We start from the raw sequence: 20,094 nt of genomic DNA on the forward strand, positions 1-20,094 counted from the left end.
CTGACAAAATAAAAACCCAAGTCAGCAAAAATATTGGTTATAAGTTTTGGTTATAAGTTTCCGCTTCCAAGTTTACCAAATCCTGTCACTGCCCCAACCACAAGCATTAAATACTTGCCACACTGCATAGTCATTCCATTTTTTGCTTCTAAAAATTCTTGAGTGGTTCCACTGTACACAAATTTTACAACACTAAAAAGAAAACTACTTATGTTTTTAAGTCGTGTATCTTAATTTTTTAGCTGCACATCAAATTACAATTTAGCAGACAATTAACGGACATGCTTAAGGTAATGTGAAATGTTCTAAGCCATCAAATTGAAATGTATTTATTTGCAAAGCGGATGCCCAAATCACAAATTATATGACCATCAAACTGACATTTTGTTTTAATGTGTCTGGACAGGCAAATTAAAATTTTAATGCATCTTTACGTACAGTGTATGGATGGAAAACTGAAATAATTAGAAATGAAGAACTGCAGGCATTTGGCAAAAACAACTGAAATATCGTAACGACTTGTTTCTTTTCTTTTCAATCTTCTAATCATTGAAAAAAAAAGGCGTAAAATCTAATAGATGAAAATTTTTGGAGTTTATTCAAGTTCTTGTTTTTTAACAAAAGTCATCACGAAAATGCTTGCCGTTATGAAATTGTAAGATTTCTGTCTGCTCTGCAATACTGATTTTCAAAAAAAAAAAAACGAAGCATGAACACCAACAAAACTGGCGTTACTTTCTGTTTAAGTGTTTGGGAGAGTTGGCAAATAATGTTGAAATCTCTGCACCATGAAGTTACTCAGTTGCAAAAAGCAAACCGCCTTCCAAAATTATGCCCGGGATTTTTTTCTTTCTTTTGTCTGTTCGGCATCCATATTCTTTGATTCCCCAAGTGGCCCGTCAGATAACAACATGTCCACTGAAAATGCAATGTGCAATAGAACGGAGGCATATATACAACTTACAGTCCTAAATAAAAGCACAGATAAAGTTAGCGTTTCTACAAACAATCGTTACTTAAACATTTAATTATCTTACTGGCATTTAACAGCAATTTATTTCAATTTACAGGTGTTGAGCAGACGCCACACAGTGTCGCATGCGTTGACATTTCAATAAAGACAAGCACTGGCTTTAGCACAGACCAATAAAGCAACGTATCAGATCTCTTTGTTGATTGTTGATATTCACTACCGTGTTTGTAAAAAAGAAGAAGAGAAAAGCAGTTTAAATTATCTTTCGACGCCAAAACTTACATGTACATATGCAACCATCTTGACTTTCAGAGTGAGGCTTATTAGTCTGGTACCTGTGATACCAACAACCAACTGCATGAAGACCACTGCTTTGTCTTCTAGGTACCACACCAAGATGGCTGCATATGCGTACAAAATAATATTCCCTCAACTGTTTTGGATACAAAATGATTCTTTTGGTCTGGTTCGGAAGTTTTCGATCATTCCAATCTTTACTGAATTGGAGGTTTACCCAATTTTGATAAAATTTGGCCAAATTATGGCATGGAAACGTCTCTCTCAAAAAGGGAAAAGTTATCTTGATACAATCTTACAGTCTTCAAACAAGACTGGACTAAATGTATAATGGACACAGAACACCATCACACTCGGAATATAGGTTTATATCTTTAAAAAGTCAAGGTCTGAACACAATAAGTTGTATAATCTACGATGTAAAATTCTTAACTAAAGCTTTCTATACTTTTAAGCAGAGGACATACTACTTTGTTGGATAGGACTGCAAATAGGGACCGTTAATAATCCTAGAAAAATGGCGCTATTGCTAAACCTGTCAACAAATGACTAGTAACAAAACTTGAAAAAAGTTAACAAACAACTACATTTGTAAAATAATCAAATACTTATATAAACATAGTCAAGGGCAAACTGATTGTAGACCTATTTTAGCTGCGGTTATGTTTGTTTCCCCAAAGCAAAAATCACTGGCAATATGCAGGCTGGTGCATTCTACATTCTCAGTGATATTACAATGTATGATATAATGGGTACCAAACAAAGATGTCGGCAGGGTCATCAGTCCGTTCAGTTTCAACCATAGAACTATATTAAATTACTCGAGCGCTAACTCAATGTACAAAGTAATGCCTGATGGGTGCATCCATGTTTGTACACAAACCTATGGAAAACTCAAAATGTTGTACGGCTTTTGTACGGCTATTTGCATATCTGCATTTGTATTCCATACAGGTGCGTCATCGAAGCCGATACGCCCAAAACCAAAACGCACAATCAGCAAATGAACGTTTCATTTTGCTCTACGCAAACAGCGCAACGTGTGCGCGTCCCTCTGCTGCAGATGCCTTTCGCCGTGACATTTTTTGAACCGTCATGACACGCTTAAGTTGTTTGCGTATGTTCTACTTGCGCGTTGCATTTAGAGTACACTTTTAAAATTCAATCCATCTATTTTGATTGTGTTCTACAAACACGCACATAAATTCAAAATGTCTGCGCCTTGAAGAGTTAGCGCTCTAGTAATTTAATATAGCTCTATGGTTTCAACACACATGCACTGACATGCAGTGGTTAATTTATCACTTGTTTTTATAAAACACCATAATCAAAACAAAATATGGACAACTAAATTTGAATTCAAATTAGGTAAGTAATTAACTTTTTGATGATGGAAATGTGTTGGCACTAAATGGTTTGTAAAATGTAAGCTGAAAAGGCTATGGAATTATCGAAACCAGAGGCTCAAAGTTTGGTTTGTCTCGTGGGAAAAAGGCGGGAACAAATTTCTCCAATTTCAATATTTCTTGGTTTTAAAAGTGATTGAGGTGCCATTTTGTTTTAAAAAGTTTGAATTCTGGATAAAACAATTTGTGTTTTTTTTATCTGGTTTAATGACATTCACAGAATGTCTTCAAATTCATACTCTGGAGGGCGGGCCTGATCTAAGTTTTGACTGCATAATTATATCTACAAAATAAATTTCAATCAGTTTCATAATGAAACTGAAAATAGAAACGAAAACAACATATTATTAGTTGGATATACAATTTTTCAAACTATCCTACACGAGAGGATATCTGTGAATCACATAAATCAAATATATTTGATCAAACAATTTTTAAAATGAACTATGTTTTCAAAGGTAAATAAATTGGTATGCACATCACACAACCATTGGACAACACAAGCCTAATTGAAGAGTCAAAAACATACAAAATACTACTTTTCTAATTTTTCCCCCCATTTTTTTCTTGGAAAAGGACTTTTTGAACATTAAACTAGGGTCTAAACGAACTATAATATGAACATTATTTTTTTGCAGTTATTTCTTCATCCCTGTCTATGTAACTACCATGAATGATGGAAAACAGATTTTGTTTTGGTGTATTTAGGCTTTAATGAAGCAAAACAATTACTGTGGCAACTTGTAAATACAAAGCATAAAAGGTCTTAGTTTAGGGTATATTCACTACATGAATTAGGTTATACAGCATGCATTTTAACTATTGTGTCTACATATGGACAATCAAATCTCACAAAATCTTCACTTTTCGTTACTTTTTTTTTTCTTTACACTTATATTGGTGGACTTTTCTCTACAAATCCTTAATTCATTACTTAATACGGTTAGGATTAAATTTTCAGTCAATTTTTAATTACCAAAGTTTGTTTTTCCACTTAAAAAGGTTTATTAATGTGACTTTAAACAGATTGGCCCAAAAAAAAAGATGGTTAATTTTTTATCTCAAATGAAAAGATTGTGATATTCAACACTGTGATAACGTTCAAGATATCAAACCAAAATCTCATGAACGACCACTTGAACCGGATTGGCCGTGTTTTGACTACAGGGGGCGCTGTACATCTTGCGTGCACGGACATAACAGCAGCCGCGAACTACAAATACTTGGGCCATATGTCCGTTCACACAAATCAGCCTAGCTCCCTGTAGTCCTAACATGATACACGTTAAAAAATAACGCAAATAAATACTAAGCTTAAAATTACAGCAGGTTTTTTTTCAGACGACAATCGAAACAGCAATAATCATGATATGGCATCATATATATAACATTATCTAACTTGAAAATAAAACAAGTCTTTCTTGTCACACATTTTTGCAACAGATTTCTCCAAAAATGCACAATGACCCACAACAGTTTTTAAAAAAAATTCTTGCGTCGGTAACATTTTTTTCGCGTGCGCAAAGACAACACAGTATAGGCTAACATTCATTTTGACTGCTGACAACGACCTATGCTTGCCTGCTATACACAACACAGTATTTATCAAAATAAGAACCACTACAGTTCTCAGTTGATGGGCCTAATTGCATAAATTCGTCCCCTCATGTAAGGGTTTTTTTGTTTTACCAAATTCTATTGAGTCTCAGTTTATCTGAGTCTTGAGAAAAATGCTGGGCTTATTTTGATGGCTGTTACCCCCCCCCCCCCCCAATAAGTAGGGGCGGGATTACTACAGCCAGCGAAAACCTCTATTCATTTGCACACCAGTTTCACTGGTTGCGATGAGTTACCATTCAGCACTCCAGACTCAAGAACCATTGAGTTTCAAGTAAATTGATCTGGGAACTAGACAAGGCAATGTGACAAGCTCCCAGATGTTCCCCCCCCCCCCCCTATTCCTTGGATCCTGATGCATGGTTGCAACAATGTTTGCGAGCAAGGAAGATGATCGTTACTCTGACAAATGCTTCCTTCCAGAAACTGCTGCGTTTTTCCCAGTATTTTTTTTTCCCTTTCTTGATGCGAATGCAACAAGCAACGGGCAATAGTGGATTTTTGGATCTTTGGACTGGACTTACCGATTTGTCTAACGGGGATTAAATTACCATCTTCCAAATTTGCATTTTCAATGTTTGTATGATTTGGTCTCCTTTTGATAATTTTTCTTTATGTACTGTAAACAACATGAGCAAAACCTGAGTTCGTCTTTTATCAAATGAAGGCCATATTTGTTCTTTTTTTCTTTTAAGAAAGGGCTGTACAAGAAAGAAAAAACTCTCTTTTATCAAAGGGGTTGTTTAGAAATACAAAAAAAAACTGTGCTGTGCTGCATAGTAGGAATCAAGAAGTGACAGTCAAAATGTCAGGCCCTGGAGGAAGGCGGAATTCTCTCAAGGAGTTTTTTGTTTTGTTTTTTCAAAAGGCACTATGTCGTTGTGGGTAAAATGTGCATAAAAATGTGACATTGCTTGCAATACTCTGCATATCAAGTACGGATATGTCAAGCTGAATGTACATATGGTTAAAGTCCGTTTCGTTCCACCAAAACTAACAAACGAACTACTTTTTTAGCTTCGTGTCGAAGGTTTTTGTGACGATACGGGCCCCATTTCATCACTGCACTTGGTTACAAATTTCGTCCCTAACCTGTTTGCCCTTTTGAAACTTTCCAGAGACTTTATCTGAGTGACACTTACCGGGTTACTTTCAGAATCGTGTGTTCACATGACAATGCTAATCCATAGAGTTTATGACAATCATTCCAAATGTACTCAGAACTAACGGTGACGTACAGATTTCGGGCAACGCTGAAGGTTTTGTGTTTCACATAAACCGACCTCAACTTTACTACTCTGTTTATGCTGATCGAAGCAGAGACAAATACAAGATAATGCCCCTAGTATCTTTGCCAAATTCCACCAAAAGTTCCAACGTGAACCACCACCGAGACCGCGGAATCATTCTTAGTGCTCAGATGATATGAACGCAGCTGCCGAGATGAGTTGATGTCAAAGGTCATGACCTTTGACCTACCGCTGATGTGTGATGGATGGATATACAAAAAGCCACATGCATCTATTACCAACTACTCGCTGCCCCCAAAAGAGCAAGGACGCCCTCTAGTGGTGAGACAAAGAGATCTAACACGAGGGTTAAGATAACAAGTTGGTACAAAAACTGCAGTCACTAAACCACTCAAGAATTTTTAGCGCTCCAAACCCGGCAACTTTTTTCCCTATTTCATAGGGAAAAAAGCGCCTCCCTTTTCAATAACCTTCACATTTTTTTTTTTTTTACATCATCTGTTTTTTTTCCTCATAATTTTATTATAAATTTGTTTTGTTTGTTGCCAACATCCATTCAGCACACATCAATCCAAAAAATATTAACTCTCATCCTATCTTTTTTAATTTCCATCAGTAAAAAACAAACAGAAGAGAAACGAGCAAAGAGATCCTCGGTTTTCGTTTTTACGGGTCTCCCACATCTCCGCCCTCGGCGTGCACGGTGTCCACACCCCCATTATAAGGTGGTCCCGCGTGGTGGGTACCAGGAAGATCATATCCACCTTCGTGGTAACTCGACACCACGTCTTCCGAGGCACCTTGAAAGTCTGTCGGGGCGGGGTTGAAGTCGGTCATCGGTGACAGGGTCTCCTTGGCGTCGCTGAAGGCTCCCGGTACGTCTTCCTCCGAGCTGCTGGTATCACTGACCGAATCCGACGCGCTCAATTTGGCCTGTTCCTCCACCGCGTACCCTTCTTCTTCTTCTTCGACCCTCTCAGTGTCTGCAGCGCCCCCGGCTGACGGTTCTTCGGTCTCGATGGTCATGCCCCTGCCTCGTCCTTTGCCTACGCCGCTTCCGTCGCCGTTATTTCTCTGGGTCTTCTTAGGCTTGGGCTTGCTCTGGTTCTGCCGTCGGTAGCCAGGCCCGGGATCCCCGTAAAGTTGCTGTTGCTGCTGAAAATTATAAGATAAAAAGGAATCCTCACAATGTGTCAGCTCCATAACCTGTTTACATAAAGCAATGCAATGCAACTGGATTACAGATTTGCAAGTCTCCACAATATATGTCAGTCCAGACTTCACTGGAACACAAATGTGAGGCGAATTTGGGAATCAAGAAATTACAATGGCAAAAAAATGGCCTGCACCCGATTTCATCAAACTTTCGTAACTTACAATACTTAGCAGCACAGCGACGCGTCGTATCTCTACGATGCGTCGCAGCTGCGACGCATCCTGCGATCCATTTCACAAAACATGTCGTAAGTGCGACGCGTCGGAGGTATATTTATAGCACAACTCGGTGACTATTTTATGTATTTAGTCAGCGTACAGTAAATAGTCGTCTGAAATTCAACAAAGAGTCATCGGATCTCCACCCAAAATTTGTTAAAACGTCAAATGAAGTGGCAGCCATGTGATGCGATTTTAAAGGAAAACAAGCTCTCAGAGGACTGTATAGCTACTTTGAAATTTTAACTGCAATATTCCAGGCTATTTCATAATTATTCAATGAATTTCTATACACAACTTTACACACATTGCCTCGGTATTATAATCCTGTTTATGTGATTTTAAGGCATAAAACTGGCTAAGAAAAGGACTCTTCTTATTTCGCGATGACCACTAGACATGTCGTAACTTGCGACGTGTTTTAAGCCGTTGTCAAGGAACTTACGACGTGTTCAACACATCGCAAGTTTCGTGCAATGGATTGTACGACGCATTGCGAGTTGCGACGTGAACTCGAGTTGCAATGCGTCGCATCATTTAGTGAAATCGGGTGCAGAGTTGCAATTTGCAATCCACTCCGTCCCAAATCCTCCCAATCCTCCAGTCTCAAGTTAAGTGACAATCTCTTCAAATGAACTGGAACAAAGGCAATCCTTGGCTTTTTTGTATCCCCGTTGACTCGAGATTTACTTATGACCAGACTTATGATGACTTGTAATCCATCATTGACCTCGACTACAACAATTGCAACTTGTCAACTTTCAGCACGAGAAACGTTTACTGTGGTTATTGTCAGAACAACACTTTACTTTAAATTACACAGGAGCTTTTTACGAATGGTTTGGCCTAGTGATTAGGGTTCGTGACAAATGATCAGAGGGTCAGGGGTTCGAATCCAGCTGCTGGCCATATGTTGTTTCCTTGGGCAAGCCATTTCACCCCCACTTGCCTCTCTCCACCTAGGAGTACAAATGGGTACCGGCATTAGCTGGGGAGTGACCTGCGATGGACTCGCATCCCATCCAGGGGGAATAGAAATATTCTCAGTCGTTTCATGCCAAGGAAACCGGAGATAAACGCCGGCCTGATGGGCCACATTGGCTTATGAATGCGCATTACATGAAGTGGTACACCACAAATTGACAGCACTAGGAGGCTCTAGAGGGGTGTGGTTGAGGGTGTTGGGGGGGGGGGGGAAGAGTTACTCACCCTTGCGTCTGGTACGCCCCACATCTGTTGTGGTCCAGCTGGGAAGTACCCATGCATTGCTCCGTTGCCATAGGTACCGCGTCCCATACCTCCTCTCTGGTTTGGCCGGCCCCCTCTCACTGCTGTGCCTGAACCTGAATACATACCACTGGACGGGTACCGGGCAAAGTAAAGTTTAAGTGATTTACAAAAACTTTTGAAAAATAGTGAAATTTTAAAAGACTGAAAACCCCGCAAGTTATCTGTAAGGCCAAAAAAAAAAGGTCTCCGGTTTCTGGTATGCGCGCGCGTCGCCGTAGCCATGCGCGTCGGCAAAATGAAAAAGTTTTTTTTCAATGAAAGATGATGTCTCAAAACCGCCAAACTCACTGGTTTGACTGGAATCCTGCTGCTGCACAATTTTAACGTGTTTTTAGATGGGGTTATGATCGAGAATAAGCTTTATGTGGCCTCTCTGGTCTCCCATAATACTTGCACTTAAGTTTAGTCGGGCACCATTTGCAGTCATCAGCCGACAATTGAAGCAAAAAAAAACAGGTAAAACAAAAAAAAAGCCGCATCGCCGCACCACTTTTTGGGCAAGCTCCATACCAGAAACCGGAGACTTTTTTTTGTTGGCCTAATGTCTTAATTTTTTCTGTCCGTACTAACCTTTTACGAAACTCAAAACCAAATGTCTTTAACTAAGAAACACTTATTAGTTATAAGGCCCTAAAAAAGTTGAAAGCACAGGACAGTAACTTTCGAATTGTTAAATGTAGTCCTTGCCAAAAGAAATTCAGAAAAAGGATTGAAAACTTGGAAATCTGCTTATCTTCTGGCCTGTAAGGTTTTTTCCCCACTTACCCTCTGCCCCTTGACCCATCACTTCCTGCCCATTCACCAACGACGACCCCGGCGACCTCTAAACGACCCCCAGGACCAGGTACAGGAGGTCGCTTGCCTAGACAGACACGGTGACAGAGAGGGACATACACACGGTCATACACAAACTCATGTAAACAGGAATCGCTTGAAATCAGTGTTTTAAGTATTCATGACTCAAACAGTTTCAATTTCAGGGACTTATTGGATACACCATATAAAGGGACTAACTGAAAGGTCAAAACGTTAACGGTATTAAGTCAACATTTTAGTTAAAAGGTTTCAATTACTCAAATTCTCAAATTACATTTTAAGCACCTTGGAACCCACTTTTGAACAATAATAAATAAAACCAAACTATGAAACTAGCGACCATTATATAACCGACATACAGATCCTTGTCATTTGATTGGTGGAACTCACATCACGTGTCATTCGTTATTACTGCCATTCACGCCGGGGCTCAAAAAGTCCTATCCGCCCATGGGGAATGGGAAATACTATTGAACAGTTAGGATCAGTCTTGTTCCATGACGCGGTATTTGTGTGCAAATGCATGCTGGTGTGCGTATTGTTCCAAAGAGGCAGCGCTACAGCGTTGGGGTGGTTTGGAAGAGAGAAATACATTTTTCACCAATTTTGTAGTGAAATGAAAGTTCAAACATATCAAATGACAAGGAGCTATATGTCAGTTATATAAAACAAATATTGAGTGGCTTTAAATTGTGTTCCACTCAATACTTGTATACTATCACAACAGCCAATTCTTTAAAAAAAATAGTGAACACATGATATAGATCAACATTTTTCTTTGACCAGCAAATTATATAATACAATGAACAACACAAATAGAAGTGTGAAAATAATGACAAACTTAAATACCCCAGAGTCACTAAAAGCTGGAGTTACAAGTAGCTTATGGCCCATTCTATAAATTTTGGGTCCACTTTGTCCTGTCCCTGTTACATCTGACATCTATGATTGTATAATTCTGATGCACTCCTTAATGCAGTCGTCCTCCAAGAGTGATTATGAATAGCAAACTACCTACCCACCAAATACAAAAAAAATTTGAAGTCATGCTCAACCACTTCGCGCCGGGATTATTTTTGCCGAAACTTTTGATTTTTGCAAAATGCAAAATTTTCAAGCAAACTTCTGATATACAAGCAAACGCCACAAATACTGGTTCGCAAGAGTCATTTCAACAGTATTTGTACGATATTTCTTGCCGAAACCTTGTATGTTTCAATACTCCTGGGTGCGCACTGGAGCGTAAATTGAACAATAGGCCGTGCACAACGGCCAATTCAAGATTAACACACAGTCCGCCTCCACAGACTTCACAGACTTTGTGTGTGTGTACAAAAGGCACGAGGGATTAGCGTGTTTAGACGTCACCCGGAGACGAGTGGAGGCAATATTGACGTCTTAACCCGTCAGCTGTGCCTGTGTATAAAAACAGCCAATGCGTGTTATCACGTCCTCCGGCGCGAACTGGTCAATGATACTTGAATGGCAAATTACAAAGTACCAAGGTAACAGGGACAGGAAAAAATGTCACACTTACGACCCTAAATGTAAAGAAGGACCTTATAGCACCAACAAATGAAAAAAAGTTGAACAAGTCTGAAACGTCAAGCCTACCTGGCATGCCCCTGCCTCGGCCCATCTGCGGAGGGATCTGTGGCACGCCGGCACCGGCCGGCCGGAAGTTGTAGTAATACTCCTGTGGTGGGAACTGATGGGGGTGGCCCATGTGAGGAATGACTGGCCGGGCAAAGTCAATGTGGACGCCTTCCTGGATGCATTGACGCATGCGCTCTACTTTACCTACTTGGTCCATCTAGGGGAGGGGGGGGGGGGGGGGGGGGAGGGGGAGGGGAGGGTTAGATGATCGATGGAAGAGGGAGACAGAAAAAAAGTGAAAATATGAAGATGACTTTCTAATGCCTACCGAGCGGCATTTGCAAGGCGTTCTGGCAAAATTAAGACAGAACAGGGCAGAGGTCGAAATGAGGGTTTGCAGGTATTAGGAAAGAGAACAAAATTCTCCTTACAATAATGTTTGTTACAATTCTATCGGACATTCCGTTGACAAGTTATAGCTGTTTAAAGTTTGCATTTATCGAGATGTCAAAGAAAGTAAAATACTGAGAAATAGGTCTTCAAAGTTTCGACTGCTTGGTAGTCGCGAAAATGAAAGATGCTAATTGTTTTCCCTTAAAAAAAATTATTCCACAAATTTTATACTATTTTTAAAAAAAAGATGTTGAGCAGACATATCAAAGATTACATGCACATATCAATAAATCTGAAAATTGAAGGGAAAAAATCACACTAGTTGGTTTGTTTGAATTTTTCTCTACTAAGGCTTGTTCCCAGTTCCGTCTCAATTTACCAGACTTAAAATTCAAAAACGTCAGTATTCTCAAGGTCAGATTCACAGGTCTGCATTAACCAGGTTCAAAATGTCAAAGGTCACCATTAACCAGGGTTAAGTAACTAAAAATTCCAATCGTCAGTATTCTCAAGGTCGGATTCACAGGTCTGTATTAACCGGGTTCAAAATGTCAAGGGTCACCATTAACCAGGGTTGAGTAACTAAAAATTTCAATCGTCAGTATTCTCAAGGTCAGATTCACGGGTCTGCATTCACCGGGTTCAAAATGTCAAAGGTCACCATTAACCAGGGTTGAGTAACTAAAAATTCCAGTCATCAGTATTCTCAAGGTCAGATTCACAGGTCTGTATTAATCCAATTCAAAATGTCAAAGGTCACCATTAACCAGGGTTGAGTAACTAAAAATTCCAATCTTCAGTATTCTTAAGGTCAGATTCACAGGTCTGCATTAACTGGGTTCAAAATGTCAAAGGTCACCATTAACCAGGGTTGAGTAACTAAAAATTCCAATCATCAGTATTCTCAAGGTCGGATTCACAGGTCTGTATTAACCAGATTAAAAATGTCAAAGGTCACGATTAACCAGGATTGAGTAACTAGCGTTAGTACCTTGCCATCACACAGGTCCCTCAGGTTGCTGCCGGTCATGGCGCGGTGCAGCTTGTACTGGAATAACTTGCCGTCGAAGTACAGCCACGGGCAGCACAGCTCCCACGGGATGGGTGCGCCACAGGCATCGTTGGCGAATAACGCCGCCTCCACACCGCGCATGAAGATCGCTGCTAACTGCACACCGCGGGCTGTAATGCTAGGAACCTAACATCATTTACAAAAAAAACGGAGAAATTGAAAGAGTGCATTCAGTATGCCATATCAACGCCATTGTTTTGTAAAGCAAACCGCACAATTGATTAACCCTAACTCCCTAGCATAATTTACTAGGAACCATACCCATCCTGGCAAATTCCAACACCCACATGGGAAATTGTACACACACACTGTTGGACTTAGTTTCTGGAGGTATGCCAAACCCAATGTACATGTAAAAGACTATCAGTTTAGGGGTACTGTACTCATTCTAACAGATGTTGAGCGTTGATGGGTTGAGTTCGGTTAAGGTTAATAAGCATTTCATTTCCATCTGCAAAAACAACATCTATGTTCAAAAATGATTTAATCAACTTGTGAAACTACGCCTACACAGTAGCGTTCATTGTACTCTTTCGCGGCATTCAGAACCATTGGTAAAATTCCATTCTAAGTAACTTTAATATGTTCTACGATCATGCACATTCGTTCTAAATGCACTCAGAATGCGCCTGATAGTCTTCTATGCAAGGAGTGAGAAGTAAGGCAAGAAAGCAAAATTAAACAAGGGGTAACCCAAGGTTTCACCCTGAGGTACCCCACAAAACCCTGCTAAACCTGGTAAAACCTTGAGGTAAACCTTGAGGTAAACCTCAAGGTAAACCTCAAGGTAAACCTCAAGGTAAACCTCGGGGTAAACCTGGAGGTAAACCTTGAGGTAAACCTCGAGGTAAACCTCAAGGTAAACCTCAAGGTAAACCTCAAGGTAAACCTCAAGTTCCCGCCTGTTCATTTTTGCATTCTCCCCTAAGCAGTCTAGTAATTTGATATAGCTCTGTGATCAATCTGGGCAGATGAATTGATTGATTGACAACTTATCAACTGACTAGCCGGGATGAACTGATTACTGAGTGACTGACAGATTATTCTGACCAAACGGCTGATTGAGTAACTAGTTGTTTGACGGTCAGCTTTAGCAGACTGAGGAATGAGTGACTTGTCTTGGCACTCACCCTGAGTTCCTGTAATGTCTGCGGTTGGTTGAGGCATGGGGAGACACTCTGAGCCAGGAGAGCATCTAACTCATGTCTCCTGAGAATGGGAGGACTGAAGTGAAGCATGTACCTGAAAAATGAACGTCAAAAAATCCATCCAATCACTTTGCTTCACAGACTCTCGGCATTTTAAGATGACAAAGACGACCTGACTATGATCCATACAATTTAAGAAGATTCCAAGTGTTTTCAAAAAAAATTATTTTCCTCTTTGCCAAGGGCGTAGCAAAGGCTTTTTTTGGGGGGGGGGGGGGGGGGGGGGGGGGGAGGGGGAGGGGAGAGGGGTGGAGGCTTGATGGAGATGGGTAGCAGTGTAAAAGGCAGTTTGCCAACCGACATGGCCAGTAGCATAGGGGGACGTGGAGATGGTTCATCTGACTCTAGGGGTGGTCTGCATTCCTACATTACCATAATGGAGGTCCCTATACCAAACAATTCGGGCGATTCACAATGCAGTGCGCCACCAAGCGTTTGCCACGGAGAGTTCATTTTTCCCAGTGCATTGTGGGAGATGGTCAACAAATTCAGAGCGCGGGATATTTGAAATTGTTAGTTTTTCTGGTCAGTGGCTTCGTAAGCATATGATTCAAGGATCTGTTTGCCCTTTTCTTTTCTTGTTATCAATATGGTGTTTTTTTGAAAGGTGGCAGAACGCTATGCCCCAATCTATGACATATTAGCTCAAGTTGTCTACCGACACTCATTCAAATGGGCCATGCTTTGTCGACCGTACACTTGAAAAATGGACTCTTCGTGGCAAAGTCTTGGTGGCGCACTGCATTGTGAATCACCCGAATTGCCGCTAGTGTAGAGCTTAAAGAGTTCTGCATTTGCCAATAAAAGATGGCTCTGCTCAGCAGATTAATGTTCCTAGATGGACAAGTCCTTTATGTGCTGACTAATTTTCCAACTGCAGTTGCAAATGCTGACTAAATCAACTAATTGGTCAATTTGCACTCTTCAACTGACAGGCACGAAGGGCCCCTTTGTAAGGCAGAATTAAAGACCAAACTTTGAGAAATGCTGTACAGACTAACTCCACACCTTAAAGTTTTCTACAAGCTATTTATGCTAATTTAAAAATTCAAGTCTGTTTTTCTTCTGTAAATGGCATTTTTTCTTTTAAAAAACAAGCATACCTGAGTACACAGCACAGTATGATAGCATGCCTGGGTACATAGGTGGTCTTGAGCATAGCCGGGGAGTCACTGTACATACAGGACAAGAACGCCCTCAACCTCATAGTCTTGTCTTCAGGCTCACGGCCCAGCCACAGCCGCTGGATGGGCGGGACTAACCACTCCATGGGCGTGGCTTCTACCAGGTCCGGCTTAGGGAGGGTGGATTCACGGCGGATCAGCCACTCCTTCAGGACCACCTTGGGCATCTCACCGCTCCCTGGATCAAAGACGAATTGAAAGACAGTAGAATTTCAATATTAACACATTGGGGTCCACAAAGGATTGTTCAATATGTCAGTTTTTGTTGAAGTGATTTTTAGCCACCAGTGTTCAATATAACTGTACTTAAAATTTCAGAGCCAAAAAGGGGTGTTCGTTGTAGCTTGATGCTCGGTACAGCGGTAATCTACTGAAAATTCCACACAAAAAATTTAGTTCGAGCATTATTTTGGACTACTGTATATTACCAACAGTGTTGGCAAAAATGCCAAGTTTGGGTTGAGGCAAGGCAATTTCTGGAAAGCATTGCTTTGTACATGTAATATGCAATGTTATTGTGATTTGTAAAAACAACTTAAACGAACAGCTGTCTGAAAGACGTATGTGCACACATGTCATCAAAGTGCACTCAAGTAATACAATTGTCTCATTCTGCTAATACCAAAAACAGTTTTTTTGGGGACAGATACTACCAGGGTTCGATCCTTAAAAAGCAACATTCAATATTTAAGTCCTCAAAACCCTCTAAACCGCCCTGCTGTTTATTTGTCAAACTGCCACAAACCTCCCTGTAATTGCTGTTTTAAACAATACAATGGAATTCTTAAAACAAACACAGTGAAAGGATAAAGTGTACTCCACCATAAGCTAAAGGTATCATTTTCATTGGGTATCATTTTCGTTGAAAAAAAAAAAAGGCTGATCTATGTTTGACGGTCTCCAGTGCAATTGTATGACAGACAATTAAATGAGGAGTAAAATCATTGGTTTATTTCATAAAAATCATATCGCAGCCAAATGCTGAATTACATGAAATTTACAGAATTGAAAAAAAAGACAAGTATAATTTGAATTTTAATTGAGAGATGAAACATTAGATATATGAATATACAGCACAACAGACAAATCACAAAATAAACGATTGACGATGGTGGATTCAGTGGGTAATTGCACTCTTTCCCATTCAGTAACTCAGTCATGTAAGGCAGGGGGCTAGTCCTGAATCTGTTGGTGCTGCACCTATATGGTTTGAATCTAGTTTGGGTTCTGAGAGACATTGAGGATCTGTACTCAGAGGGAGGGAACCACTCAGAGAACTGCGGAGATGTACATGCTTTTGTGGCAAAGTCTCTGCAGATTTGCCGTCGGCTTATATGAAGAGGCTCAAGTTCCAGTTTCATCAAGGAGTCTGGGTAGGATATGTACTGTGTGCCAAGAATGCATTTACAGACACATGTCTGTGTTTGTATATTTTTGCATGAGTTACTGGTTGGTGAGCCATCACACTTACCATTGACCTCCTTGAGATGCTGACAGCTGAAGAGGATGCCGTAGACCTTCTGACGGATCGGCCGGAAAAGATGGGTGGAGAGAGGAAACTCACCACTCATCTCATCCTCCAGGGTCACACCAATCTTAATCTCACCCTAGAAAGCAGGAGACAAAATATACAGCCTTGTAGTCATGTTCTAGTAAGACCGTAACAGTTCAATTGCAAGTATATAAGTATCAAGTTAAGTACAAGCTATAGAGCTTTCTACCAGAAATTAAGCGTCGCCATTGTAGTAGGCAAAGATCATAAAGGCCACACGCAGTAGGTAGTAGGCAAGCCTTCAAAGCTGTGGATGGCAAAATTCGTGAGAAAAACACAGAGCCAACACCCAGTGCTGGGTCGGCACGATTATGACAATCACACACAGCACAGGTAGTGACCAAATAAGCCTAAAATAATAAGGTGTGTAATATTCACACTGCATGAACACTAAAAAGCCACCATAGCCAGTCAGTCAGTGGACACAATTTGAAGACATGGCACAAGAGGCACATACGCCAACGGGCAACAACCTTTCCCTTCTGTGTCACTGACGAATTCCCCAAGTTTTCCCTAATTTCTGGTGTTTTTCCCAAATTCCCCCAGTTTTCCCTGATTTTTGGTGTTTTTCCCAAATTCCCTGAGTTTTCCCTGATTTTTGGTGTTTTTCCCAAATTCCCTGAGTTTTCCCTGATTTTTGGTGTTTTTCCCAAATTCCCTGAGTTTTCCCTGATTTTTGGTGTTTTTCCCAAATTCCCTGAGTTTTCCCTGATTTTTGGTGTTTTTCCCAAATTCCCTGAGTTTTCCCTGATTTTTGGTGTTTTTCCCAAATTCCCTGAGTTTTCCCTGACCAGAAATTCGATTTCCAGTGTGGCTAGGAACCCCGGACAAAGAGTTATTAGGGTTTAATGATTCCTATGTGACAATCCTTGTGTGAAGGATTTCTTACCCATCTGAGTGCCTGGGCCACTTGGGCCATCATGGTTCCCGTCTCATGCCGATGCTTAGCTATCCTCAAGACCTCCGGAGCGACGAAGGGGAGGGGCGGGGCTTCCACCAGCAGGCAAGGGAGGATGGGTTGCTCCATCAGGGAGGGGATGGAGGAACGAGAGGTCGCGGTGGTGGAGGAGGTGTCTGATGACTGGGCCTCGGTCGTTGAGGACGTCGTGGGTGGCTTGGAGGAGAGGCTGCTGCTGGAGGAAGGTAGCTGGGGATCCTGGCAAATCGGATGAAACGACAGGTTGAAATTCTCCAGATATCAAAAATTGTCAAATGTCACCCTCCAGGGCCCAATTTCACGGCGCTGCTTAACAGCTAGCAGAAAAGTTGTGTTTAGCACAGCTAACCTTAAGCACTATTTCACGGCGTGGATGTGCTAACGGTCGCGCGTACATGGAGATTTTTATTGTTACATCACTAAGTTAAGCAAATTTTCCTCTGAAGTAAGCGTGCCTTTTGCTGTGCTTATGCTTACGGTCTCCATGAAATAGACGGAGGCTCTATTAGCAGAAAATCGTGTGCTTAGCAGCGCTGTGAAATTGGGCCCAGTACAAAACCAGTCACTCGGACGAATTTCTAAAAATTGGGATTTTGGGCACATTGGAGAAGACATCCAATGACGTGTGGAAGATGGGAATCAGACAAAATCTGACAAAGGTATCGGTATTTTAAGTTTCCAATTTTTATCAATATTCCACGTATTATTTGCTGCGTCTCTCAATACAGCTGCAGTTTTCTAGAGGTGGGTCGCAAATATAGAGCAATCTGGGGTCAGCAAAGTTCAGCCATGAAACCATGAATACTTATCCAGGTAAATATCTTACCTGTGAAGTCTTACTGCGTGTTGACGTCTGGGGCCTACAAACAGAAGCAGAAAATTAATTTAATAATATCAGAGTAAACAGCTACATATACCAACATTCGATTTAACACTCCAAATGAAAAAAAAAAAAGAGAGTCTTAAATAAGTATCTTTTTCAAGGGTCAGTGGCCTGCTTACAAAGTTCAGTCGGTAGTAATTTCTTACTGAAAATGCGATTGGATTTTAAAAACTGAGTACTTGTGAAAAGTCTTCATTTATTTATTTATGTATTTCTTAACCCTAACCGCTCTGAATCCTCCAAAATCCTTTTTGCAAATTGGAGGAATTTGCAGGATTGAGGTTACATGGCAAAAGTGCATTGCTGATTTCGGAGGACGCACTGTGTCAAGGTCTTAGGCCGGACCTTGTGTTGTTTATGCTCAGCCGTGCATAAATTTAGTCCTTGATTATACTTGACATCCTCCGCACTGCTCCAGGATGTCACTACCTCTGCCTCAGCCTATTGACAGTCATAGCTGGAGGATTTTGCAGGATTTAGGCAGTGGTCACCCCTCCATGGACCATATTCAAGAAATAATGGAGGAATTTGCAGGATTGAGGCTATATGCTATTTTTTCATGAGGCCAATTGGAGGATTTTGCAGGATTGAGTCTACATCCTAGTAAAAAGGCCTAGGGAGTTAGGGTTAAATTTATATTCTTGCACGTAATGACATCAAGAATTCTTAAATAGTGCACAAGTCCTGTAGCTTGGAAGCTTGAAGAAAGCTAGAGGGACAAGACAATGAAGAAATGTTCAGTTTTAGATGTGGGAGGAAAACCCCTGAGAGGCTACTAAGGGGAAGCTCTCCAAACCACTGGGAGGGATTCCAACTCGGGCCAAGGACTGCAAGGAAACTTCCACTGTGCCAACCTGACTCCCCTAGTTTTCAGGCGTTGACCTCGCGTTTCCAAACAATTTTCAACAGTTAATTTCTTGTGACCAGGCTAGCCTGGTCAGTGCCTACCTCTGTTGGCTGCCTGCTTTGCCCTCCGTCCCTTCCCCTTCACTCAGGCTATCCTCGATGGTCTCTAAGGTCATATCGGTCATTCGTTGCTCCAGGTCTTCCTCCATCTGTGCGTGGATGTCGTCCGTCAATTCCTGAAACCAAAAACGAAAATCCCAGAAACCTCAATTCCTTCTGCTGGAAATCGAACGTCTTAGTTTATAAGATGGAATTTGCGTCCAGGTGATGTAAATTCAATAGTGGGTTGTGCCCTTCACCGACGTATTTCATAAACACTGCATACTCAAAGATACTGAAATTTGTATCCCTGTGGAGACATTTCTTTGTTCTCGTGTAGTTAAGTTTTCGAGTTTGAAAGTGTAGTTTCAAAATGCTCTTATTTTAACCAGAATTAATTTCCTTGGCTGAAATTTGGACTTAATATCCCTTTTCTAAAACTCTTCCATTTGCGACGGATCACTCCACCTTGGAAATACCAAGTTTTTGAGTAAAATCCATATTTCGTGAAAACCTTGTGGAGATGTATTCATCTATAGAAATTGCCCTGTGAAGGCGTATACAATCTTTTGTTCCCTATTGTGTGCATGTCTCCAGAGGGCACGGTGTATCAGATAAGTGTTTCCACTAACCGATATCCATTCTTTTTAGGGTGTGTCAGCTTTAAAAATATATTTCCAAATTGAATTACTATTGTTTTAAACATCCAGCATGTTTTATACATCAGGCAAGTTAGGAAATTTTCAATGAGACACCGCCTACAAGAAGTAAGTCTTCCACAAGTTATATATTAAGTTAAGGTTCTTATATTGAAATGGGCGTGTCCTGACAATAATTCTCCACTGTGTTATTTTGCGTATCAATCTTCAGGAGTATAGCACATGAAGAACTCAATATTACTGAAGACAAAATGGAGTAAAGAGTTGGGTATTATGCTCACATTAAAAAAAAATTCAGCAGACTGCAGAAAAGAACGTGAACCAAAATGCATCTTGTTTGTCACTAAAGTTTGTAATCTGTTTTTTGCACATTGAACACAGAGAACATTGGAATTACAGCCTACCTTTTCCAAGTCAGACTGCGGCTGTTCAGGGGCCTGGACAACGATCTGTGGAGCGGCCGACTCCTACAAAATCCAACAAAAAAGAAGATCAGGTCAGGAAGCTGTAACATTGACTCCTAGGTATTTTTCAGCTAGCAATCTCCCTCACTCTAAGTGGGTTTTGCCCTTCAGTGATGTA

General features: G+C 40.9%; 1 protein-coding gene across 1 annotated transcript in view; it reads right to left on the bottom strand.

The window, feature by feature from the left end:
* Positions 1–296: 296 nt before the first annotated feature.
* Positions 297–20,094, bottom strand: part of LOC119732027 (constitutive coactivator of PPAR-gamma-like protein 1 homolog) — a 39,872-nt gene continuing 20,074 nt past the window's right edge. Inside the window, exons 6-17 of the mRNA XM_038205395.1 lie at positions 19,917–19,979; positions 18,857–18,990; positions 17,852–17,885; positions 16,978–17,244; positions 16,008–16,143; positions 14,456–14,714; positions 13,275–13,386; positions 12,064–12,270; positions 10,698–10,896; positions 9,033–9,129; positions 8,187–8,334; positions 297–6,695 (exon numbers count right to left, since the gene is read on the bottom strand). Of these exons, the coding sequence (XP_038061323.1) occupies positions 6,210–6,695; positions 8,187–8,334; positions 9,033–9,129; positions 10,698–10,896; positions 12,064–12,270; positions 13,275–13,386; positions 14,456–14,714; positions 16,008–16,143; positions 16,978–17,244; positions 17,852–17,885; positions 18,857–18,990; positions 19,917–19,979 (2,142 nt within the window). The 3' untranslated portion in view covers positions 297–6,209. The remainder of the gene's footprint in view (positions 6,696–8,186; positions 8,335–9,032; positions 9,130–10,697; positions 10,897–12,063; positions 12,271–13,274; positions 13,387–14,455; positions 14,715–16,007; positions 16,144–16,977; positions 17,245–17,851; positions 17,886–18,856; positions 18,991–19,916; positions 19,980–20,094) is intronic.

This window comes from Patiria miniata, unplaced genomic scaffold (genome assembly GCF_015706575.1).
Source record: "Patiria miniata isolate m_02_andy unplaced genomic scaffold, ASM1570657v1 HiC_scaffold_24, whole genome shotgun sequence".
In the NCBI taxonomy this organism is placed as follows: Eukaryota; Metazoa; Echinodermata; class Asteroidea; order Valvatida; family Asterinidae; genus Patiria; species Patiria miniata.